Below are 26,563 nucleotides of genomic sequence, written 5' to 3'. Positions count from 1 at the left end.
TTTCTCCCACTGACTTCCATTGTGCAGAGCACCCGAGCATTGCAAAGTGTTCTACCAGAGCACCCGAGGACTTTGGTGCTCGATCAACACTACCGCACAGGTCACAAATTATGTCTGTTAAAAGCACTCATACTAAGTCTGTCTGGAAGGGGACTATAAAATGTTATGTCTATTAAAAGCACCCATATTAAGTCCATCTGTAAGGAGCCTATAAAAAATACATTTTTGCAAGAAAAATTAAGTGAACTCTATAGGATTACCCGGGTGTCTGTACCGATTACCAATAAATGTGTACTGATTTTATCTGTCACAATTACTGTATGTAAAAAAGGACATTAACCCACCTGGACCCCAGTTATCTGCAATATAACGCATCCCCAAGCAAAACCAATTACACAGTCATTCTTCTCATTTTAAATTACAGCACAGACACTTCAGGATATTCACTGAAGTAGATTAATTTCATATGGAAAAAGTAATCCAAACTGCTGTCACATCATAGCTACTGCGCGATGCCCCGAATGCAAATAGATACTATTCAAAATTACAGTATATTTCACAACCACATTCCCCTTGGAGAAACGTGGCAAATATGTGCAGCCCAACTAACTGCGACAGGGACATTATCTCCTGTTTGTAATATAGCATGCGAATTAAGGTGCTAATCTCTTTCATCCTCCAACATGTTTACAGTCAGCCGCACCACTAATGTTCAATTAGAAACAGAATTTTATTATATAAAATGCAGGATTAAAATATGCACGGGAGGAAGGAGGGGGAGGTGAACCTTGTCCCGAAATAACAGATTTTTTAGTTATAAAAAAGCTATTTGCCAGGATTTCAAAAGCCATCTGTTTTCAAAGCCTACCTTCCTCGTTGTTTACTACAGGCTGTCTTGTCTGTTTTAACAACCTCCCGTGGGATCCTGTACACCTCATTATGCAAAACCACTGTATGTGTATTCACTTCAACACTTCCAGCTAATCTGCACACATAGCACCTTTTCTATTATATGCTACATCCTTGCGAGGCTGCACTTTACAGCCACTAACCATATGCAGCCCTCTTCTTTCCTCATATCGGAGTTCTACATGGGGCTCATTTAAAATTCTCCCTTTTGTGATCCAACTCCATAAAACATAAGAACTCCTAGTTGTACTATGAGGATGTCACGTGCTCTAGGAAGCACTCCAAACCCAGATAAAACCTTCCCAGATGTTTATGGCGCATGCAGAAACAATATTCATTCTCCCCATCTGTAACTTAAAACGTGTATTGTTGCACTCTCATCAACCGCGTTACTGGTGCTCTGGAATGTAGAAATGGGCCAATCAGCGACACATTAAAGAAAAGCAAATCATAACCGCACAGATGACTAGAGTCTCTGTGTGCTCTCGGCGGACGCACCTGCATGACTTAAGCTACGAATGCTGGGGTGAAAGGCAGGCTACATTCATTTAAAATGGAGCCATATTCATTAAACGTACACAGGAGATTTATAAGAAAAAATGATAACAACACAATCCATATCCAGCATATGAAATCCTTGCTACATGAAAAAATACAGTACGTACATACAGTATTTAGTTAATCTTCCTAATCACGCCAGAGCTTATAGTGCTCATTTTTCTTATGCTATTGATGGTTGGGGTTGGACAGATTGGAGGGGGTCCAACTATCGACACCCCCATGATCAGCTGTTTGAAGAGAACCCAGTGCTCGTTCACAGTTTACTTGCTCCTCCATCCCTATTCAATTCAATGAGAAGGAGCGGTTACACTTCATCTGTTCCTTCCCATAAGAATGAATGGGGATGGAGGAGCTGCAATTACACCTGCGCACTGCTGCAATGTCGAGCAGGTACACAGTGAAGAGAAGGCAGCGCTCATATGAGTTCTGCGTTCTCTTCAAACAGCTGATCGGCGTGGGTGCCAGGAGTCGGACCACAGCCAATCTGATATTGATGACCTATCCTGTGGATACGTCATCAATATAGGAAACTGGCTAACCCCTTCATACAAAACTGGCATAAATGAAGTGTCTTTGCATTCTAGTACAAATGCTTCACTTGTAAATGAAGACTAGGTTTTGCATTGACAGGCCAATTAAATGTTTGTTCCTTCTTTTATTATTAAAGGGGTTATCTCATGATTAATGTTATAGGACATGACAAGTGACAACCCCTTTCTTAAAAAGCTAGAACCAGCCCTGTACCTCACATGGATCCAGAGTTTACCCCATTCATCTCTCCAATTGCTCAGCTAGATTTAATTCAAGTTCAAAAGCTCAGGGGGCGTGTCATTTCTCAGGGGGTGTGTCCATTCTGCTACACCTCTCAACCTGTAACAGTAGCTAGAGCTGGAGACAGTTGAAGGATGGAACTTTAAAGGGGTTGTCTCATCTCAGACAATAGGGGTATATCGCTAGGATATGCCCCCATTATCTTATAGGTGCCGGACCCACACACCTGTCTCCTAAACAAAGCCCCGCTATGGTGGCTGGAGGACTCTGGTCTGGCCACCACAAAGCGCTTTCCCCATAGAAGTCAATGGGAGCGTACCACGCATGACTGGCCACTGCTCTCATTCACTTCTATGGGCCAGTCCGAAAGAGCCTGAACCAGCCCCATAGAAATGAATGGAGGGCGATTGCACATGTTCAGGCCTCCATTCTTGATGTAGGTGCAGGTCCCAGACATGGGCACTTATCAGAAAATGAGGGCACATCCTAGCAATATGCCCCCATTGTCTGAGATGAGACAACCCCTTTAAGGTCCAGGAAAAAGGAAAGTGCTTTCTCTCTAGTATTTCATTGTGAGTATACAAATGGTCCCTCAAGATACAATGGCCTCAGGATACAATATTTTCAACATACAGTGGTCTTTTCTGGCCCATCCTAAGTTGAAACTAGACTCAACAGACTGTACAATGCCTCAGACTCAGATCCAACCAATCAAGGCCACTTCTCTGGTACAACAGGTGTAATAATTGCTAGTTAGCAGCTATTCCTGATGTTAAATGTTTTATCTGTCTTATTTATCTGCTTATTTTTTCTTAAATCTTCATTTTCTTTTATCTTGGATGACACTCGGGGACTTTGGAACCGATTACTCACCTTACAATGGTTTCAACATACAATGGTTGTCCTGGAACCAATTAATATTGCACCTTGAGGGACCACTGTACTTTTTTGACTTCACATGCTGCAGATTTTGTTGCAGAAATTTCTGAATGGGGTTGTATTTACCCCATTTAGATGAATGGAACTGATTTCCAGTAACAACTAAATCTGCCTGTAACAGCGGCTGCTGTGCACTGCTGTTCCCCTGCTTACAGCCGCGATCCCAGCGGCCGTGTTCAGCGACTGAACCCGGACATACCCTTATTTTCACACCGACATCCCCCCTGTGGCTAGCATCGGAGGACCTCATGCTCCAATGCGCTCCCTTGCCCTGTGCTAGATCGCACAGGGCACAGGCTCTTTTGTTTATCATAACACACTGCCGGGCGGAAGCTTCCGCTCGGCAGTGTGTTCGTTGATGTCACCGGCACTGATGGGCGGGCTTTAGCGCTACCCTAGCCCTTTTACTGGCTAGGGCAGTGCTAAAGCCTGCCCATCAGTACGTCACCGGGCTTCCTGGCAGCCCCATGGATAGCCCCAGTATGTCACCGGAACTTCTAAAAATGCCTTTGCCCTGCGCAATTTAGCACAGGGCAAAGGAGAGCATCAGAGCATAAACTGCTCCAATGCTCAAGTCAGGGGGGCTGCCTGGGTGAAAATGGGGATATGTCCGGGTTCAGCTCTGAACCCTTTAAGGGCCGGTGCTCGTCACTTCCTGGGCTTTATGGGTTTGGTCATGTGGCTTTGCTGACCTATCATAGCCCTCCTTCACATATACTGTATAAGTGGCTCAGCCCCCTTCCCAGATGCCTCAGTGTCAAGGTCCAGGACCAGGTTCCTGGTTTCAGCTTGTAGTGTTGTGTTCCTGACTCGTATCTGTATTCCTGGACTCTGCTACCTGTTATATCCCTACCTGCTTGCCTTGACTCTCCCGTTGCTGACTTGGATTGCCTGACCTGTACCGGTGCCGCCTGCCCTGACCTTTTGCCCATCTGACTACACCTCTGCCTCATACTTCGGTTATGCACCTCTAGTACCTTTCTCAGGTATCTCCTGGTCTACCTGGGCCAGCTGCCTCTTATGCCTATCCTCCTCAAGAGGTAGCGATCTGGTGTTCCCCTGTCACGACCCTTGGTCATGGTCGTGACTCCTGTAACCGCATGCAGTTGCCTGCGGTCTTGGTGTTGTTGTCAATCACAGGTGAGGGCTATAGTATGTTGCCTCACCTGTGGTTGCCGCTGGCAACATTGTGTTTGTGGCAGCAGAGCAGCCTGAGCGGTGCTAGGCAGCTTGCTGCAATAGGCATGCAGTTGAACCTGGCAACCTCTCTTTATAGGTGTGCCTTTTATCGGTGTGCACGGGGTGTTATATGTGTTGTGTGCACTTCCCCTTTTAGTTGATGTCTTCCCTTCCCTGGTATTGGAAGGGTTAACTTCCCTCCTAGTGTGTGTGTGCACTGGGTGTGTCTGACTGGGTGTGGCTACTTGGCCCTATAAAGCCTCAGTGGAAGGCAATCGGATCGCGGCAGTGAAAAAATGCCGATTTCAGGCTCTGATCTGCGCTCTGCAGATCAGAGCCTGAAATCACAGTGTCCTCGTGCCCTCCCCCCGATCCGTGCAGCCCCCCCCGATCCGTGCAGCCCCCCCGATATGTGCAGCCCCCCATCTGTGCCCCCTCCATCTGTGCCCCATCTTGTATCCACAGTGCCACCTCCTTGAGTCCGCCCCCTCCATTCCTTCTGCTGGCGTGACGCGTGACACCCTCCCTCCCCCCCCCCCTTCCAGCACTGCCCCCCCGCTCGGTCTGCCCCCCTGCTGTGTTTGATGGCGGCGGCTCCATTCCTGAGCCGCCACCATCATCAGAGTGTCAGCTCTATGCTGACACTCTGTTGTAAGTTCTGTAACCCCATAGATGCCGCAGCAACGGCATCCATGGGGTTACTAGAGGGAGGGGGCTCCCTCTCTCTACCATCGGGGCTGCTGCGCTGTGATGGCAGCCCCGATGGTTGCCCTGGCAAGCGTCCGCTGTTGCCACCTACAGGGCATCTGAATGTATTACACTTTGCAATGCAAGAGCATTGCAAAGTATAGTACAGCCCCACTGGATCTTCAAGATCCAAGAGGGACTTGATAAAAAAAATGTGAAAAAAAAATAAAAGTAAAAATAAATAAATAAAAATTTAAAAAATAAATTGCCTTTTCCTATAAAAAATGAAAAATAAAAAAACTACACATATTAGGTATCACCGCGTCCGTAACGACCGTCTCTATAAAAATATCACATGATAGACCCCGTCTGATAAACACCATAAAAAATAAAAATTGTGTAAAAAAAAAGCTATTTTTGTCACCTTACATTACAAAAAGTGCAACAGCAAGCGATCAAAAAGGCGTATGACCCCCAATCAAACCGCCACCTCGTCCCGCAAAAAATGATACCCTATTTAAGACAATCGCCCAAAAAATAAAAAAGCTATGGCTCTCAGACTATGGCTCTCAGACCATGATTTCAGAAATGCTATTATTGTGTAAAACTTAAATAAATAAGAAAAAGTATACATATAAGGTATTGCCACGTCTGTAACGATCTTCTCTATAAAACTATCACATGACCTAACTCCTCAGATGAACGCTGTAAAAATAAATAAATGAAAATTGTTCCAAAACAGCCAATGTTTGGGTCACCTTGCCCCATAAAGTGTAATAATGAATGATCAAAAAATCCTATGTACCCAAAAATGGTACCAATAAAAACCTCAACACTTTCTGCAAAAAACGAGCCCCTGCACAAGACGATCGGCAGAAAAATAAAAAACATATGGCGTTCAGAAAACCAATCCAGCACAATCTGCCTTCCAAAAACCGTATGGCATTCCTTTCCTTCTGCGCCCTGCCGTGTGCCCATACAGCAGTTTACGACCACATGTGGGGTGTTTATGTAAACCGCGGAATCAGGGTAATAAATATTGAGTTTTGTTTGGCTGTTAACCCTCAATGTGTTAAAGAAAAAAAATGAATAAAATGGAAAAAAAGTGAAATTTAGAAATGTCATCTCCATTTTCCTTTAATTCTTGTGGAACGCTTAAAGATTTTATCACTGGACAACCCCTTTAAACAAACTGGGTCCAAAACATATCACCTGTGCTAAATGTAAAGTTCTAAATATACATCCATGTTTGACCGAAAACATATATGTAACACGGGCAGATAATAAAAAAGACAAATAGGACAAAAACTATAGATTTCACATGGGTGTTTAGGATCTAATGAGTTAAAGCAGATTATTTCCCTAAATGCTAAATTTCTCGAGTAAATGGTCCAAGCTTGGAGTGGCAGTCACGGTCTATCTGATATATGGATGTTAAAATCTAATAGACACATGTCTGCACATTGGCAGCCTTTATTATTTGCCACAGTTGCTTTGTTCAGTCAGCGCCCTAGCATTTTCTCGGCTAACTTATTCCTAAACACTGGGTAGCATGTCTCCAGGACAAACACAATGGCTCATTACAAGGAATTGAGAAGTGGTCAGCAGCTGCACACTATTAACTCAGCTTGAGCCTGGTCTTCGAGCAGCATTTTCTACCATGTCTATAATTATATCCAAGATGTTCCTTTGAGTGACTGTATATCAGAAGTAATTTTCTGTTTAAAGACTCTATGTGTTGAATTTCCTAGATCATTATTTATTTGGATGTAGAATCTATGGTGTAAAATGTGCCAAGTATCTGCTCTGTGTTTTGATGGTAAGCTCCCATTCTGGTTGTTAAATGTTATCCCCTGTCCACATGATATACGCATAACTAAACATTAGTATGAACCACAGACCATAATACAGGTGGTATTTGAACATGAATTTCCTCTTTTATAGACTGTACCATTGGGGTTTACTGCAGAGATCATCATGGTAGCCAAAAGCAAAAGTCTCAGGGTATGGCCACATAGTCAGGTTTCCTGATACAGTTTTGGAAGCCAAAAGCAGAAGTGGATCATAAATAGAGAGGATTTATAAAGGACAGATACAACTTCTCCTCTATTTTGAATTCACTCTTGGTTTTGGCGTGAAAAATCGAATGGGGAAACCTGTTTGTTAGTGCATGATTCTTTAAAAGCCATCACTTTTTTTATGTTTGGTTGTGTAAATCATTTTTGTGCTAAATAGGACTTGATTATATTTATGTAATTTTTTTAATGCCTTTATATTTTATACCCAGGAAAATGTAAAAAAAAAAAAAAAAAAAAGGATTTTGCACAAAGTACAAATATAATATATTATTTTTTTTATATATATATATTATTTTTTTTTAGTTTGTCTTTACTTTATTTTTACATTTATTTTACATGGGGGATAAGGTCATACAAAACCTTTTAGGGAGGCTTTTAAAATTTTAAAACATTTTACTACAAATTTCTCCTGTAACTGGGGGTGACATACTAGCCCCAGTTATAGGAGAAATGCAGGTTGTAATTAGCAATAATAGCAAAAGAAAGAAGAAAGAAACATGTTCATAAGGTAGAAATATTTAAGATTTGCAAGGTCCACTGTGACCTGCAATAGTACCACACTCACCTTCAACCAATGTTGTGAAAATCTGTAATGATCATATGTATTAGTGGGTGCTGCTGACTAGCCCTCTACAATTTGTTGCCAGCCACATGAAGGTAAAGGATCAGGGGATGATGCTGTGAGCTTCCATCAACAAGAAACTTCAGACTGTGGGACACTGATAGGTGCAAACCACCTTCTGGGAATTTTCTTGTTGATGGGAGCTTGCAGTATCATCCCTGAGGTTGTAATTAGGCATAATTAGGCAGCTGGGCCTTCACTGCAGAGCTGAACAGGATCTGCTAAGATCCAGCAGCTTCTGCACATACCCAGCCCCCAGAAATCACTTGATCACTAGGACCAGAACTTCTGTATATACAGAAGTGGTCACTGAGAAGGACTCATTCCGGATAATTGGCTTAATATAAAATTGACCATAGTGTGTATGCTTGTGAAAGGGAAAATGCATGTGAGCCAACATTAAATAAATCACCAGTAAGGTTATGGTGTTCTTATATGAATGGAACGTAGGCAGCCACTGACTTCCCAGGGAGATGCCCTAGCCATAAAACTATCCCTATGCTTTAGTCACAGTGAGAAAACTGCATAAAAAATGTTTGTCATTGTCATAGAATCTGTTCACATCTGCACTGGAGATTCTATTTGGAGCCTCTGTCACAGATTCTGCCATAAATTCCAGAAAAACAGTCCTATTTCTTTCCAGTAAAATGTCACACGCCATGATGGTAACTCAACATCCCCCTTATAAGTCAATGGAGTCAGTGTATTATAATATCAGATGTGCACTACTGCCTTACTGTAATCTACTGAACGGTACTTATAAAAATACATTTACCTTCAGTCTCTTTTGCATATTCACCGTGATTCATTGTTTCAAAGACTGGACCATCGGTTTCATAATCACTCAAAGGTGGAGCTGCCACTGGAGCATCTTCATGAACAATGCCACCCTTCATCTAAGAATTGAGAAAGAGTAACTGATTATTCAGATACTTCAAGTATGAAAGTTGTAGGCTTAAATAAATTCTCACTGAACAATAGGATTATAACTAGTTTTATTAGGATACCCAGTAATTTTCTAAAAATGCATAATTTGTAGACTATGATCATTGTATGGGGCTCAATTTTTTCTACATGAAATCAAAACTGACCTAAAAATGATCAGTTGTCACTAGAGATGATCGAATTTCATATTTAGAAATTTGTTCACGCTTCGTTTACTGGTAAAAGGTGAATTGCGTTATGGATTCCGTTACCATGGACCATAACGCAATTCTATGATGGAATGCATAACGGAATGCCTTTAGAGGAATCCATAACGCAATTAGCTTTTTACCAGTAAACAAATTGCAATCAAATTTCATATCCGGAAATTAGCTCATGTCATTTTTTTCTCAGATTCTATAGATGGTTTTTGAAAAAATGTGCATTATTACACTGAAGTACATGGGACAAGAAATAAAAAAAATTCACTGGCTGCAAGGCCACATTCATCATTGCCATTTTACCTATCATTTGTCCCATGAATTTTTGTAACAAATTTTAATATGATGTTCCTAATGCCCTGATAAAACTTTTTCTAATATACTTTATTAATCAATTTTGTATTTTGCTTAGCCTTTTCCCTACCTAAAATGCCGTATTCCCTGTGCGCTTAAAGGGAACCTGTAACCGGGATTTTGTGTATAGAGCTGAGGACATGGGTTGCTAGATGGCCGCTAGCACATATGCAATACCCAGTCCCCATAGCTCTGTATGCTTTTATTGTGTAAAAAAAACAATTTGATACATATGCAAATTAACCTGACACTCAGAGCTATGGGGACTCGGTATTGTGGATGTGCTAGCGTCCACCTAGCAACCCATTTCCTTAGCTCTATACACAAAATCCCGGTGACAGGTTCCCTTTAAAACTCAGTTCTCTGTAGACTGCTGACAGCTCAGCGGTGTACAGAGTACCGGCTGTGAAATGTATAAATTGGGTCGCAACAGCGCAGGGAGTACGGGCAGGAGTGCCTATTGCTGCTCCTGCCCGTGCTCTCCGGAGGTTTACTAACACCTGGCATAGCACATGGGTACCCTCTACACAAGTACTATGCCAGGATTAGCTGAGCGGACCGGGCTCCTGCTTCTGTCTGCTCCGCTAAGCTAAGAGAACGGTTTTCATCCCTAAATTCAAAGAAAAATTCCGCTGACTGAGACAATTAGAGCTTTTCTATGGAACTTTTTTCTAATAAATAGGCAACTATTGGAATTGCTGGTCACATAACAAGCCAGTGTTCAATATAATCAATAAACCTGCTGTTTTGAGAGAGCAGCACAAGGGGATATAGATTTCAGTGGTTTGCTAGCATGGAGAAGTTACTTGTCAGGTAACACAAGAATCTTGGCGCACAACTTAATGCCATCTTATGTCCATAAGGTAGCATAACCATCAATAGATGACATTTTGCTCCTGTAACAGATCTGTATATATCACAAGTGCATTGCAGAAAAGAATCAGAGTTATGCTCTGTAAAGATCCAGTATAAAAAAAAAAGAATGACATCGTCCTATCCAGCTGAATGTACCCATAATGGCCAAGACATCCGAGCAACAGAAGCACTATCACATTTCCAAATCACTTAGGTCCTTTCACCAAGTTGAAAAAAACTGCTTGTTTTTCATATTTTTTTCATTTTTTAATAGCTCAATGTGCAGCTAAATACTTTTTTTAAATATGTCCTCCTTTTCATAACAGTCATTTTCATATAAGAAATGTAAAAAGTTTGGTAGTCACAGGATGGAAAGAAACCCTGTGGTGTGTAGGCGTGCCCCCCTATAAGGTCATACAAAACATTTGGCAGGGCATTTAACATTATGGGGGGCATGTATTAACAGATATATGACACAATAGTGGCATATTTAAGTAGCAGAATTTGTTGCACACCATTTTGCTGCAAAATCTGCAACTTTTCCCTACTCACTGCATTTTTTCAAAGTGGCAAGAAAAAGGGGCACAGCATGGGTGGGAAAGTGGGCGGGACAGCAGGCTTGGCTCATTTAGCTTTTGCCTTGCTTCTTTAGGTGTGGAAAATGGCTTAAATCTAAGCCAGCAAGAAAACTGGTGTAGATTCAAGTTTGTTGCATATGTGCTAGAGGAAGCGCCAAACTTATATAGAGGCCTGTGCCTCTACATCATTTTGGCACTTCCTCCTGCAGCACAGAGGTACTTAAGACTGGCATGGAAAACACTTGTTTTAATAAATGTCCCCCTATACATTTTTATAGTTGAATTCTCCTGTCACTGGGGCTGGCATATTAGCCCTTGCAGGCCTTGAGCCTTACTGCTGAGCTGATCTGGGTTTGCTAAGACCTAACAGCTTGTGCAGACACCTGGTCCCCAACAATCACATGACTGCTAGGACCAGAGCAGGAAGTGGATGCAGGGTGTTTCATGTGCTCACTGCCTTAATTTTAAACATAAAGTATTATCAATGTTTTCTTCATCTGTATTTGTCCTTTTTTAATAATTTTTTATTTTCTTTCACAGAGCCATAAAATCATGTATAAAGACGGATCTTAGCTTTGTTATACTGCATTTCTCATACACTACATTAATTCCAGCTGAGGTAAAAATTTAAAAACAAACAAAAAAAAAAACATATGTGCCATACCTGTGTATCTTTACTTGTTTCAATAGCGGAGTCAAATAGCTTCAGGAAGAAATCTAAGGTAAAGCAATATTCATCAGCAAGAGTCTGTAGAGACTGCAAAATGGAATAAAATAGGGCTCCTCTCCGTGCCAAGGGGTACAGTTCATCTCTCTTTTTCAGCAGGTCATTATGACATGATTTAGCCCTTTCAAGTTCTTCTGAAACCTTAAAATCACACATGGTAGCCAAAGTGAGGAGATGAGATTAAAGTTGCTTTTCCACAAACAACACCACTGTTTGTCCACGGCTCATGCCCAAACACTTGAAATAGATTAATCTGCGATAACAGACCATCTATACACAAGAGAGGGGGTGTTTATCAGCAAGCATAATAATGGTCTATTCACAACTTGCTGACTAAGGCCTGTAACACCAACAGGTTATCTGACAGACTTTCTGACCAATCATTGGTCAGATGTCAATTTACACACACAGATCTTTTGTTATACACACTAATTATTGCTCTGATTGGACAGACATTGGTCAGATAATCTGTTGGTGTAATACAGCCATTACTCTGTGTAGTAAATTACATGCAGAACGTATGGCTTACTTTATTCTTCTCTTCGAAAAGTGTAATAATATGGACGTCATCATGCCCACTGTTTAATTCTGAGGAGAGTAAACATTCTCTACTTTTCTTTTCCAGTTCCTTTATGCTTTGCTGGTGTTTCAAGATAATGTTTCCCATTTCCTGTAAAAATAAAGTTATATACATTGACATTTAACAACTTTGCTCTAGTTTAGTGTATGTTTAGTATACTGTATTTCTGCACCAAAACCTATTTTACATTGGCGATCAATAAAGTGTTAGGCTGAAATATTGGCCATCTTTATATTTTTCTGGCTACCAATTCAAGACCATGCCATTTATTCCCCCTCATGACCAGAAATTTGCATTTTTTTAAGTGCAACTAGCTACAAAAGCCATTATGCTTTTTTTTTTTGTTTTGTTTTTGGTGATAATATAGATTTATTTTTATGGTATTTAAAAAAAAAATGGTTTTAATTTTAATACCTGTGAAAATTAAACATTTGAAAAAAATTATCTGCATCACATTTTACATTTTTTTTTACCTCTTAATCTTTTACGTTTTTAAATTTTTGTTTACTGCCTTCCCAGATCTATAACTTTTTTATTTTTCTGTTCACAGCAGCAAGCACCCACCACACAATGTACAGAGCTGCGCAGTTCTGATGGGACAGCAGATATCGATGGTCTATCCTAAGGCCATCAATAGTAAAATATGGGAATAACCCTTCAAATCTATGTTAGAAAATTGGCGGATTTTCCTTTCATTAAGCAAAACAACCAATTCTCATTTAATGTAAATCCTTTTGCTACAGTTGGTTTGACATTTCTGGTTTAGTAAATACTATTATTCCCCATAATGTAACATTTCAGGAGGAACTTATCTCAGAATTGGGTGGTTATGCCCACCAGAAATGTATGAATAAATGGACTGCTGGGTGTTACCAGCTAAGAATGAGTCTGGCACTGTTAAATCAGTTCTCACTGTGCAAGACTTGTAGGGACACACCATTTGACAAGGGAAAGGTAACACCCAATTATCAATTTGCTCACAAATGTCTAGTACAAATAAGAAAGGAATAGCACAGCACAGGAGGTATGAGTAAACACGCTCCAGAATTGTCATCTTATGGAAAATACAAGTACGATATTTCATAAAACATACATATCAGGGTAGCCGACGGGTTCTCTTTATGAATCAGGCAGATAACGTATCTCTATAGCCGCTGACAACTTACAACAAACTGGTTCCACAGATTAGGATGGAGTTTTACAAATGCTCTTCTAATAAGCAATTCAAGCAGACTTCCTTTAGATAAGTTGTAATTTATAATGGTTGTTCCTGAATTTATGGTAGTGTTGAGATGGGGCTTCAGTTCACAGGCAGTTAAGTAGAGCTTGAAGTCATCAGAACAGAGAAGTCTATGTCCATTAAATGAGATTATTGAGGAAGACCCTAAAAAAGAAAACATCAATGGTCCAATAAATATTCAGCAACAGTAAAGACAAAACATATTTTCCTTTTAAAGGAGTGTGTGTTCATTTCTTGGTAAATTAAGTTTAACAGATAACAAGGTACTTGTAGCATGAGGGTCTACTGTTACTGTATAGAGAAAATAAGCAAATTGAAGCAGATAGGTCATCAATATAAGATCAGTGGGGGGTTTGACATCTGTCACCTTCACCGATCATCTGTTCTGGACTACTGCAGTGCCAGAAACTATACAGTGTATGGAACTGGAGGCAGACAGCGCAATACACTGTGTAGTAGTATTGCACGGGTACTGCAGCTCATTGTCACGGTCTCTCCAGTGACAGGGGTGAGAAGATCTAAGAGACTGGTTGCACGTGATGTGATCTGACAGCCTCTTTGGTTTCACTTGTTGCTGTGTTGTTGCTGGGTAGGACCACACCTCTTGTTTCAGGTATAGCTTAAGTGGTCATTCCAACTCCTCTATTTAGTCTGGTCTTAGCCATCGTGCTATGCGGTTGATAGCACCTATATGGTTGTGGAAGTGCTGGTGTTTGGTTCTCCTCTGAGTTCCTGCTCGTCCGCGTACTTCAGAGTTAAGTGTCTTTTCACTATTTCTTGTTTGTTGTATTCCCCTATATTTGGTATTAGGCCTGAGGGAGTCTCCTGTTCCTTCAGCTGGGAAGGGACAGGTCATCTTTTGTCATGACACTATTTCCAGGGCCCTTTAGGGTCAGATAGGGCTCTAGGTTCCTGCGTATGAACATTCCTACCATCGAGGTCTGTTCATACTGATAGTAGTCAGGGCTCGGTTTAGGGATTCACTAGGTGGTGACCTTTCCCTAGTTTCCAGGCCTAGTACCTTTTCCCTTCTCTCTTGTGTTCGGTGTGGCGTTTACTACCCACACCGTGTCGTGACACTCATCTCCCATCCCATTCATATTAATGGCAGTTGAGATTTAAAACATAGGCGCTAAAAACTACACAGTGTACAGAGCCTTCTGCTTCGACTCTCTAAACCGCTAACGTCCGATGAAACGTGGGAGCTCTGGGTTTCGACCCTTAACAATGTGACATTGGTGACGTATTCAGAGGATAGGTCATCAATATCTGTAACTCAGATAGCCCCTTTAAGTTCACACTAGATTTTTAAAAGACACTTTTTAATTAATCCAAATATACTGTAGAGTTATATGTTCACAATCCTACTGTTTCCCGTTTATTCCTTATTCCTAGCAAACCTTCTTATTATTAGTAGAGTGAGAGCGTGTAGAAACCTCATGGGGAGAAACACATTCTACATTACAAGGAACTGTTTTGTGTGGTTCAAATTATATATATAAAGATACCGTTATGTCACTAAGAACCTGCACAATCCAGGACACTGTAAACTGCAGCAAAACACTATTTGAAGTAACTCTGATTTTGCACATTAAAGAAGCATGTCTGAAAAGTTGTAACGCATATTAGGTCATCAAAATGTAATCATTGCAATAAAGATGATGTAGCTCCCTACTAGATTTTTACTTCCTAAATATCTGCTTTTATGTCATTTACACTGCAGTGCCAACAATTTCTTGAAACAGGAAATATGGAGAGACAGTTGTCTCCAAAAGGAATGGTGTTTGCCACACTGCCAGGATGCAGAATATATCATCAGACACATTGGGTACTTAGTCATGAAAATGTTTAAATTTAAAATGATATGTACAGACGTGGACAAAATTGTTGGTACCCTTTGGTCAATGAAAGAAAAAGTCACAATGGTCACAGAAATAACTTTAATCTGACAAAAGTAATAATAAATTAAAATTCTATAAATGTTAACCAATGAAAGTCAGACATTGTTTTTCAACCATGCTTCAACAGAATTATGTAAAAAAATAAACTCATGAAACAGGCATGGACAAAAATGATGGTACCCCTAACTTAATATTTTGTTGCGCAACCTTTTGAGGCAATCACTGCAATCAAACGCTTCCTGTAACTGTCAATGAGACATCTGCACCTCTCAGCAGGTATTTTGGCCCACTCCTCATGAGCAAACTGCTCCAGTTGTGTCCGGTTTGAAGGGTGCCTTTTCCAGACTGCATGTTTCAGCTCCTTCCAAAGATGCTCAATAGGATTGAGGTCAGGGCTCATAGAAGGCCACTTTAGAATAGTCCAATTTTTTCCTCTTAGCCATTCTTGGGTGTTTTTAGCGGTGTGTTTTGGGTCATTGTCCTGTTGCAAGACCCATGACCTGCGACTGAGACCAAGCTTTCTGACACTGGCTAGTACATTTCTCTCTAGAATTCCTTGATAGTCTTGAGATTTCATTGTACCCTGCACAGATTCAAGACACCCTGTGCCAGACGCAGCAAAGCAGCCCCAGAACATAACAGAGCCTCCTCCATGTTTCACAGTAGGGACAGTGTTCTTTTCTTGATATGCTTCATTTTTTCGTCTGTGAACATACAGCTGATGTGCCTTGGCAAAAACTTCGATTTTTGTCTCATCTGTCCACAGGACATTCTCCCAGAAGCTTTGTGGCTTGTCAACATGTAGTTTGGCATATTCCAGTCTTGCTTTTTTATGATTCGTTTTCAACAATGGTGTCCTCCTTGGTCGTCTCCCATGTAGTCCACTTTGGCTCAAACAACGACGGATGGTGCGATCTGACACTGATGTTCCTTGAGCATGAAGTTCACCTTGAATCTCTTTAGAAGTCTTTCTAGGCTCTTTTGTTACCATTCGGATTATCCGTCTCTTAGATTTGTCATCAATTTTCCTCCTGCGGCCACGTCCAGGGAGGTTGGCTACAGTCCCATGGATCTTAAACTTATGAATAATATGTGCAACTGTACTCACAGGAACATCTAGTTGCTTGGAGATGGTCTTATAGCCTTTACCTTTAACATGCTTGTCTATAATTTTCTTTCTGATCTCTTGAGACAGCTCTTTCCTTTGCTTCCTCTGGTCCATGTCGAGTGTGGTACACACCATATCACCAAACAACACAGTGATTACCTGGAGCCATATATATAGGCCCAATGGCTGATTACAAGGTTGTAGACACCTGTGATGCTAATTAGTGGACACACCTTGAATTAACATGTCCCTTTGGTCACATTATGTTCTGTGTTTTCTAGGGGTACCATCATTTTTGTCCATGCCTGTTTCATGAGTTTATTTTTTTACATAATTCTGTTGAAGCATGGTTGAAAAACAATGTCTGACTTTCATTGGTTAACATTTATAGAATTTTAATTTATTATTACTTTTGTCAGATTAAAGTTATTTCTGTGACCATTGTGACTTTTTCTTTCATTGACCAAAGGGTACCAACAATTTTGTCCACGTCTGTAAGTGTACAGAGATATAAATTATACCAAATAGATAGTATATAAGCTAAGGCTAGGTTTCCAGAGCGACAGCGAAAATGCAGGAGAAAATAGCGCAGCAAGCTGTACTATTTTGTCTGGCAGAATGATGAGATGATCCCAATTATAGCCAATGGTGTCTGTGGGGTGCACTTTTACTTGCATCCTAAATTATGCTGTTGGGATTGTCTACAAGGTTATGTCATTACTAAACCCTGATAAGCTATTTGTCAATCCACAAGAACTGTCCCTTGCAGCTCGCTGCATCCTCATCATCTTCAACTGTGTCTTGAGGTGGATCCTTGGGGCATTATTGAGTAGGAAATAGGGCCCAATGGAAGATCCTCTGGTTCTCTGGTGAGCCAATTCAATCTTGAAGGCTGGCTCACGTGCGCACCAATATTTCAAGCCAAAATGTCCTTTATTTGGCAAATATTTTTAACATGTCTATTTAAGGTACAATTCTCTAAAGCTGTCATAGTAAAAGTTGTTGTAAAATGTTTTTTAAATGCATTTAATGCAACGTAAGTTGTCTCCACACTATTTTGCCTATTGCACTTTGCATTTTTCGATCCTATTTTAAGCATCTATTTATATTGGTTTCTAGACTTCAGTGTTAGAGCTTACCTTGTTGACTGCTTTTGTCATTAGCTGCGTAACAGTGGTCAATGAGAGGCATCATTAAGTCATCCCACTTGCTGCAGTAGTTGCTTAAAATCAATGGGCCACCAGAAGAAATTGTCTTCTCAATTGGTGCCAAAACATTGCTTCCTTGACTTCTGAAAAATAAAGGTGGAAAGTGAAAATAGAAAATAAAGAAATAGAAATATAGAAAAATATATAACAATTTACAAAAAGTCTTAAAATCCAATTCATTAGCTCAAAATAACATGTATTCTATGTATTTCATAATTACTCTGTTACTCACCTGTCCCAATTCGGGCACTGCATGCTACCTTGCTGCCCTCCTTGGTTGCTCCTCCTGAAAGTTGGGTTGCCTTGGCAACCTAGCATGCAGCAATGACATCATCCAGCCAGTGATTTATAACCATCTCAGGAAGTGGGAGGCCCCCTGACTATTCAGGAAGTTGAGCATCCCTGCTAAAAAGTCTACTACTCCGGCCTGCTATTTCCAGCTCTGCTCCATCATTCCTGCCACTACTACAGCCTGCTACGTCCAGCTCTGCTCCATCATTCCTGCCACTACTACAGCCTGCTACGTCCAGCTCTGCTCCATCATTCCTGCCACTACTACAGCCTGCTACGTCCAGCTCTGCTCCATCATTCCTGCCACTACTACAGCCTGCTATGTTCAGCTCTGCGCCATCATTCCTGCCACTACTACAGCCTGCTATGTTCAGCTCTGCACCATCATTCTTACTACTACTCCAGCCTGCTTCATCCAACTCTACTCTATTGGTCCTATCACTTCTCCAGTCCTACTTCATTTAGCTCTGCTCCATTGATCCTTCCACTACTCTAACTGTACTCAACTTGCTATATCATTACCTCAACTCTACTACATCACAACATCAACAATGTTACGCTACATCATGACTTTTGCTACTTCACTGTATCAATTCTACTACATCAGAGCATCAACTTACCACTGTTACCACTATACCACAGCATTCACTCTGCTACAATGCTGCATCAAAGCTGTTACTTTGCATCATGAACTCTGCTACATCACTGGATCAACTCCACTAAAGTGCAACCTCAACTCCACAACTTTTACTCCACTCTACTGAATCAGGTCTAGATTCCGACCGACAGTTCTCTGGCACTGCTATATCTGCACCAGCACTGCCTATCTGTGAGGCTCAAGACTTGCTATTCTGGACAAGCGACTAAGAGGACCCACCTCACCAGGTGTGAACACAACATCTGTGAATCCTCCTGAATGTAGCCCTACAAACCTTGTTTCAGATATGGCAAGATGGTTGTTCTTTGTAAAATACAAAAGTTAAAGGGTTTGTCTCACTTCAATAATGACAATTATAATGTAGAGAAAGTTAATATACACCACTCCCTAATGTATTGTGATTATACATATTGCCCCCTTTCCTGGCTGGATTCATTTTTGCCACCACATTATATACTGCTCATTTCCATGGTTAGGACCACCCTGCAATCCAGCAGCAATGGCCATGCTTGCACGCTATAGAAAAAAGTGCTGCACCATGGGCACTCCCACAGTCCCAGCCATTAGATAGACCTGCGCTTTTTCCCTATATTGTGCAAGCACGGCCACCACTGCTGGATTACTGGGTAGTAGTAACCATGGAAATGAGCAGAGTATAATGTGATGGAAAAATGAATCCAGACAGTAAAGGAAGCAATATGGATAATAACAATACATTAGTAAGTGTCTTATATTAACTTTCTCTACATGATAAATGCCATTTGCTGAAGTGAGACAATCCTTTTAATAATAAATGATTATTATGGCATATCTACTGGGCACACCGTAAAAGTAAAATCCCAACCACTCAGCATTTTCCTCATCAGGTCAGTGCACATATGACCATTTTCCAGTTTTTGGGATCAGTGTACACCCCTTATTACCATCACTAATGTACTTTATATAGCCCATCCAGTGGATAATTTTATAAGTAATTTGTCTGAAAACCCCTATAATATTACTATTCTAACGTCTGTAGCTTAAAAGGTTAAAAGAGGCTTCAATAGAACAAGTGTTTTTCCATTACTGCTCTAAGAAATCCATTTTCCCTAGGGAAATTTGTTTTAATAATGAAACTAAACGCATTGTAAGTATTGCTATTGTTGAAATTTTTCTTTACTCAAATAGCTGCATTTTACCGTGTTTGGAGATTTATGGAAGATAATGGCTTTGCTAGGGATGTCCTAAGGATCTCCTGAACCCACATCTCTCCACTGAAACATGGATCTATCAATATAAACGGACGCTGCCAAGAAAAGTAAAGTATAGCTGCATTTTCCATCTGCTGAGGAGTCCAGTCTGCAGGAGAAAAACATATTTGTGTTGAGCTGAGGTCCGATAAAAACTATTCTGCCCATATTCTGCATCAGAAGCAAGATCACCACCTGTCCAATGACAAGGTGAACCAAGCACAATAATGATATGCAGACTTCTAATTTAATTAAATTTATTTTTTGTACATCATAAAAGGGGTTGAAAGCTGAACCCGGACATACCTCCATTTTCACCCAGGCAGCCCATCTGACTTGAGCATCGGAGCAGTTCATGCTCTGATGCTCTCTTTTGCCCCGCCCATCAGAGCCGGTGACGTCACCGAACACACTGCCGGGCGGAAGTTTCCGCCCGGCAGTGTGTTATGATAAACAAAAGAGCCCTTGCCCTGCGCGATCTAATGCAGGGCAAGGGAGCGCATCGGAGCATGAGATGCTCCGATGCTAGCCTCAGGGATGCTGCCGGGGTGAAAATGGAGGTATGTCCGGATTCGGCTCTGAACCCGGACAACCCCTTTAAAAGGGTAACCATTTAGCTTGAGCTGAAGTTAACAACATTCAAGGATATGATTTGCAGCAGTCACATGGACCAAATGAACTTGTATTTTCAGGCATGCACTGTGACTATTGTTAGAATACCTAAAATAGAAAAAAACTAGGTAACATAAAAACAAAAAAAAAACTCCAACAATTATTAAAACTGTAACATAAAACATGATGTTATCAGTAAGTAATTTTATGATTTCTAATGAAATATTCCCTTTAAGCTTTATACAGTATATGCTCTATTATTACAAAACCATGTCAATGATTTTAGGTCAATGTGCCAACCTACTTTTGTATAACAATAAAGAGTAATATCATTTAATTCCAAGTCTTTAAAGGGGTTCTCCAACACCAGAAACCCTTCTGCTCCACTTCCGGTCCCCACTGAACTGGAACTGTGTTGTGCTTTCTACATGCACTTCACCACCAATGGCCCCTCAGCAGTGATGGCGGTCATGTTCCATGCCTGCACACATCACCACTGAAGCCACTGATTGGCTGCAGTTACAAGCGTATGGATGGAACGTCTTACCTCCGGTCCAGTGGAAGAGAAGTGAGCTCAGTGCTGGTAGACTAGCACTGCTGGCATGTACGTTTTTTTTAATTTATTTTTTTTGTACCACCTGCATCTTGCCCGTTAAAATGAAAAGTAAAGTTATGCAAGGCTCTGGTACTAGTCTGCAAGCAGCATATTTACTGCTGAGCAAATGGCAATGTGAAGATGATTTACCTTTTGCGGACCATTTTTGAAGGTCATCAGCTTTTACAATTCTCATTATTAGAGCTTTTACAAAGTCCATATAAAGCTCATCAGTAATAATGGGTGAACATTGTCTGTGCAATGACAATTGATTTGAAGAGACTTGGTCTGTACGATTGTTACCATTCTCCACACTGACATTATGTTTCCCTGTGGAACAAAAATACTATTACTATTAAGGTCAGAAGAAAAACATACAAAAAACATAATAAGATTTAAAAAAAATTAACATTTGTATGATTGAACTATACAGCTTTCAGGTTTCACGAGTGTACATCTATCAAATGGCATACACAGTAGAGGGATCAAAGGGGATCAAGTTAGAGTACTGTGTGCTGATATATAGGGTTTATCAAGTCTGGAGTGGATAGTTGTGAGTAATATGGATTATTATTTACTGCCAGCCATGTTCCCACACCAACCATCTGCTGAAAGGTAGCAGAGGTAGTGAGCTCTCAGGGCGGGCCTGCTTCAAAGCCAGCCAGATGGCAGAGAGCCTCTAGAAGTCCACCTTAGTTTACATTTCTCACTTCCATTTAGCCAGCCAGGAACCCAGCTAATGGAACAGGAAAAACTTCCCTGCAGGGGGTCTAGGCCATTCCCCAGTTCAATGAACATTATCAGACATCATGGAATCGACGGCCCGTCTATCACAGACATAAACTAGATACATATTTGTGTCCCTGTGGCCACGATGAACAGACCCATGGTCATAGTTTGGTGGTAGGATGCCAGGGAGAGAAGATATACATATCTCCCCACATAAACCAAATAACGGTACCATGCTTGGACTCTACTGGTAGCTGGAACCCAGGCAGATCCATTGGTCCCAGAACTACCTCCTTGCGACATTGTGATCTGGAGCCATGAGCCCTAATCGGTTTCTGCCAGCCAAGCAGAGAGGGGAATGGCCCCCTACCAGAGGCTGGGAGGGGAGGGGCCAGATACAGGTTAAAAAGCTTGTGCCAGCGAGCGGGCGTGTCTTTTCTATGAAGGGAGGTCACATCGTGCCATGTGTTTAGAGGGACCTGCAACCTGCTGACATCACTGCTTCCCATGTGAACACAGCTAAGAACTCATCACAACCCAAAGGACTCATATACCTGGTAAACTGACTTTTGTTCTGCTTAACCCTGTTGTACCCTATCAACTGTATTTGTAACCTCAGACCACTGCATATATTCTTTGTGTGTATAGTGTTAGTTCTAGTGAACCATTAAGGCAATTAAATACAGTACAGACCAAAAGTTTGGACACACCTTCTCATTCAAAGAGTTTTCTTTATTTTCATGACTATGAAAATTGTAGATTCACACTGAAGGCATCAAAACTATCAATTAACACATGTGGAATTATATACATAACAAAAAAATGTGAAACAACTGAAAATATGTAATATTCTAGGTTCTTCAAAGTAGCCACCTTTTGCTTTGATTACTGCTTTGCACACTCTTGGCATTCTCTTGATTGTGGGGTTTCGCTCTGGTAGAGAGGATTAGCGGGCGCAGTATAGAGGCAACAACAAGTTCTTTGGATCAAACAGTTCGGTGTTTTATTCACACTTGCGGTGTTGGTGGTAATTCACACCATGCGGCAATTCTGCCTCAAAGAGTCCTTGAGCATAGCAGCACCAACCTGTTTTCATGCTAAACAGGTAGCAAGCCTTCATCCAGATACAAGGCTCCCAGATCCCAACACAGAGACCTTGCTTCTGAGCCCAGCTGCCTATTTAAGGACAGCCAGGTGCTGCCAAAACCCGGACCGGCACATAAAATCCGGTCCGGTAGTTGACCTCACCTGGCTGTAAATCAGCCCAGCAGCACATGCTGGGAGAAAAATACCTGTTTTCCCAGACCAAACCTCTCACTGTGTCACTATAAATATATATATATATATATATATATATATATATATCCTTTACCATGGAAATCTTGTTTGTTTACAACTTACTCTGATTGGTGTTATTTTTTTCCAATAAATTCCAGGGGGATGGATTAAGGCCCCATTCACAAGACCCTAGTTTTGATCTGCATCTGATCTGCATTTTTTTGCAGATCGGATGCAGATCCATTAAGTTGGGACGGAAAAATTAAAGACAGCGCACACTGTGTGCTGTCCGCATTCGTATGTCCATTCCACAGCCCTGAAAAAAATGATAGAACATGTCCTATTCTTGTCTGTTTTATGGACAAGAATACAAGAATATCCATTGTTACAATGGGTCAGCAAAAAAAATAAAAAATGGATGCAACACGGACATCACACAATCGGCATCCGTAATTTTTGTGTATCTGCATTTTGTGGGCTGCCGAAATACATACGGTCGTGTAAATGCACCCTAAGGGGTAGTCTATTGCTCTAGCTGAAGTGTTAAAGAATTTCTACAATATCTGTCTGAATTTAAGACTTGTAGGAGGGCGTTGTTTGAAGTTTCGATAGTAGAGCAATAATCCTTGATGTCATTGAGCTGTAAGTGATGAACTGTGACATATCTTTCTATTGATAGGGAAAGCTCTCCAGCTTTCTGGCAATGAGTTATTATTCTAAAAGGTATACAAGATTTCTACCCATTCCATTTGTTTGCTAGTGCAAAGAAGGATTTTGGAATAACTATTGGTATGGATAGTAACAAATAATTTAGGCATTAAAAATATCTTGAAAGAGGCTATTCTGCTGAGCCAAGATATTGTAAATTTTGAGTAATTTTGTACTTCTAATAGTAGAGAGTAGAGAATTTTGTTGGAATAGGTAATTGATAGGTGTAAGCTAGATACCTGAGTATCATATCTCCAGTGTTTGCCAACATAAGTTATATTTTGGTTTTCAATATGCAAAGTTCTTTTATAAGGAGGATTTGTGCCTGTCTAGTGACTGCCTCTTGCGAATTATGTACCATTGGTAAATTTTACAAATGATTGTAAATGCATAACATTTGTGTATGCGGGCCCCTAAACTCGAATTTTGATAACATTGAGAAGGTGTAGTCCAAGGGTAGTGAAAGGGTTAAAGAGAAAATAGTCTTTGACAGCTGTTTTAATCTCTTTTGAGTAATTAGCATAGGAAATTATGTATGACTGCTCGCTATATGAAATAATTTGTTTTAAGCAAGTTTTCAGAAATAACTATTAAAACAGGCCCGTGATATGGCCAATAGAGATATTTGTGTTTTGGTAATTCTGTCTAGTGGGTTCTCTATCAGCATAAGATCTACAAACAGCAATCCAGTAGGTGCAACGTTTAGGCTCTTTTCAAACATGTTGTTTATGAATTAAATTGTTCACTCTCTTTTTTTACCTTTTTTGCTAACACGAGTGTTGCCTCTTTTCAGATTTTCTATGGGGCATAAGAGCCATACAGGATCTGACCCAAAGTGCATCTCTTTGTAACTTTGACTAGGGAGTGCTGTATTGCCTTTTTTCTTTTAGCATAAGATTAGAGATGAACAAAGTGAGCTTCAGATGTTACATCGTAAGTTGCTTTGTTCAAAACTTTGGATTAATACTGTACTGAGATGGTGATGGACGAACATTGGCCCGGACGGTTCGCGAACGAGAATGCGCGTTCGCGCTCAAATGTTCGCAGCGGGCCCCATAGACTTGAATGGCAGGCAAACCTTAAAAACTTCAGGTCATATTTGCAGCCACCAAATAATTACTAGAAGTGCACAAATAGTCCCACAACATGGACAATGACATACCAGATGACTATCCAAATCCACTAGATAGAAAGTATATTATTGGTATATAACACCCCTGCTTCAATCAATTTTTTGGGGGGGCAAGTGGTAAATCACACCAGTAGAAATTATTGGTTCCAATAGTGTTTGTCACCCTGTGTAGATGCGGTAACGCAGCAAAACTGCAAACAAATGCTGCACTACCCAAATGCACTAGATAGAAAGTATATTATTGGTATATAACACCCCTGCTTCAATAAAAAATTTTGGGGGGCAACTGGTAAATCACACCAGTAGAAATTATTGGTTCCAATAGTGTTTGTCACTCTGTGTAGCTGCAGTAACGCAGCAAAACCGCACACAACTGCTGCACAATACAATTGCACTTTGAGGGGTGCAATAATAAACTTTCTATGTTAGAAAGTATACTATAAGTATATTGCACCCCTCAGTATGGCACACCTATACCAGTCCTTAAAAGGACTTTTGTGGCCCTATTAGCTAGCGTTTAGTGCCCCTAACAGTCTGTCACTGGTCCACACAGCAACCTCTCCCTACACTGGCAAAAGACTGAATGTAAAATGGCGGCCGGATCAGGTTCACTTATAAGGTAGGGGGTATGTCCATGTGCTGAAACTTCTCAAATTGGCTGTCCTGTACCACCTGATGGATGTGTCATGAGTCAAAGTTCTTCACAATGTAAAAGAATAAGGCTGGCGTGAATATCGCCATATTATAGCATGTCCGGCGAATCGCGAATGCGCAAAGTTCGCCGCAAAACGACCGCTGGGCGAACCGCAAGGCCATCTCTATGCGGAGATCTGTCTTTAGAATGCATTGGCTCTGATTACCTGGCCATAAAATCCGTTTTTATAAACATTTGTGAAATAATAGGTCGCTCCAACGAGCTCACTAAATTCACACTAAATGTGGTACTGTAATAGAATACCACCATTAAAACTAGTCAGTTTATTCACTACTAAATATTCCACGATCAATTCTGTGATATTATTGCAAATTGGAATCATTGGCAGACCACATAAAGTTACAGAGTTCAGTCACCTACTGGTGAAGCACATCATACATAACAGTCACTAACGCTCTGCTGTCGCACTCCTCTTGCAATAACAGCACAAAAGCTGTTTATTGTGAACTTAATGGCACGGGTTTCCATGGCTGAGTAGCTGCATGCAAGACTTACATAACCAAGCATAATGCTAAGTTTGGTTGAAGTGGTATAAAACAAACCACCACTCGGCTCTGGAATAATGGAAACGATCTGTGGAATGACAAACATGCTTCTCTATCGGCCAGTCTGATGGACGAGTCTGGGTTTTGTGAATGACAGGAGAACATTACTTGCCTGACTTCATTGTGCCAACTGTAAAGTTTGGTGGTGGAGGGATATTGCTATGGCGGTTGCTTTTCAGGGGTTGGCCAAGGCCCCTTAGTTCCAGCGAAGGGAAAATGGAATGCTCTAGAATACCAAGACATTTTGGACAATTGTGGGAATAGTTTGGAGAATGCCCTTCTCTGTTCTAAGATAAGTGAGCACCAGTAAGCAAAGCAAGGTCCATAAAGGTATGGTTGAGCGAGTTTGGTGTAGAACAACTTGGCTGGCCCACACATACGTATCTCTGACCTCAACCTCACTGAACACCGTTGGGATGAACTAGAATGAACACTGTGAGCCAGGCCTTCATGTCCAACATCAGTGTCTGACCATACAAATGCATGGATAAAAATGGATGAAAGGGCAAAAATGTTCACAGGCACACACCAAAATATTGCCGAAAGCCTTTCCAGAAAAGTGGAAGCTGTTTTTGGTGCATGGGGAGGGGGAGGAAGCGACACCTTACTAATTCCTAAGGATTTAGAAC

The 26,563-nt window shown here is 41.0% G+C and overlaps 1 protein-coding gene across 1 annotated transcript in view; it reads right to left on the bottom strand.

Moving 5' to 3' along the window:
• LOC122931526 (dynein beta chain, flagellar outer arm-like) overlaps positions 1-26,563 on the bottom strand; it is a 466,905-nt gene that overhangs the window by 171,772 nt on the left and 268,570 nt on the right. The window contains exons 73-79 of the mRNA XM_044285594.1: positions 20,978-21,157; positions 19,570-19,729; positions 17,374-17,525; positions 13,152-13,369; positions 11,935-12,075; positions 11,343-11,546; positions 8,522-8,642 (exon numbers count right to left, since the gene is read on the bottom strand). Coding sequence (XP_044141529.1) covers positions 8,522-8,642; positions 11,343-11,546; positions 11,935-12,075; positions 13,152-13,369; positions 17,374-17,525; positions 19,570-19,729; positions 20,978-21,157 — 1,176 coding nt within the window. The remainder of the gene's footprint in view (positions 1-8,521; positions 8,643-11,342; positions 11,547-11,934; positions 12,076-13,151; positions 13,370-17,373; positions 17,526-19,569; positions 19,730-20,977; positions 21,158-26,563) is intronic.

The sequence above is a fragment of the Bufo gargarizans genome, chromosome 3 (genome assembly GCF_014858855.1).
Source record: "Bufo gargarizans isolate SCDJY-AF-19 chromosome 3, ASM1485885v1, whole genome shotgun sequence".
NCBI classification, from domain to species: Eukaryota; Metazoa; Chordata; class Amphibia; order Anura; family Bufonidae; genus Bufo; species Bufo gargarizans.
This window is presented reverse-complemented; position numbering and strand designations above follow the sequence as displayed.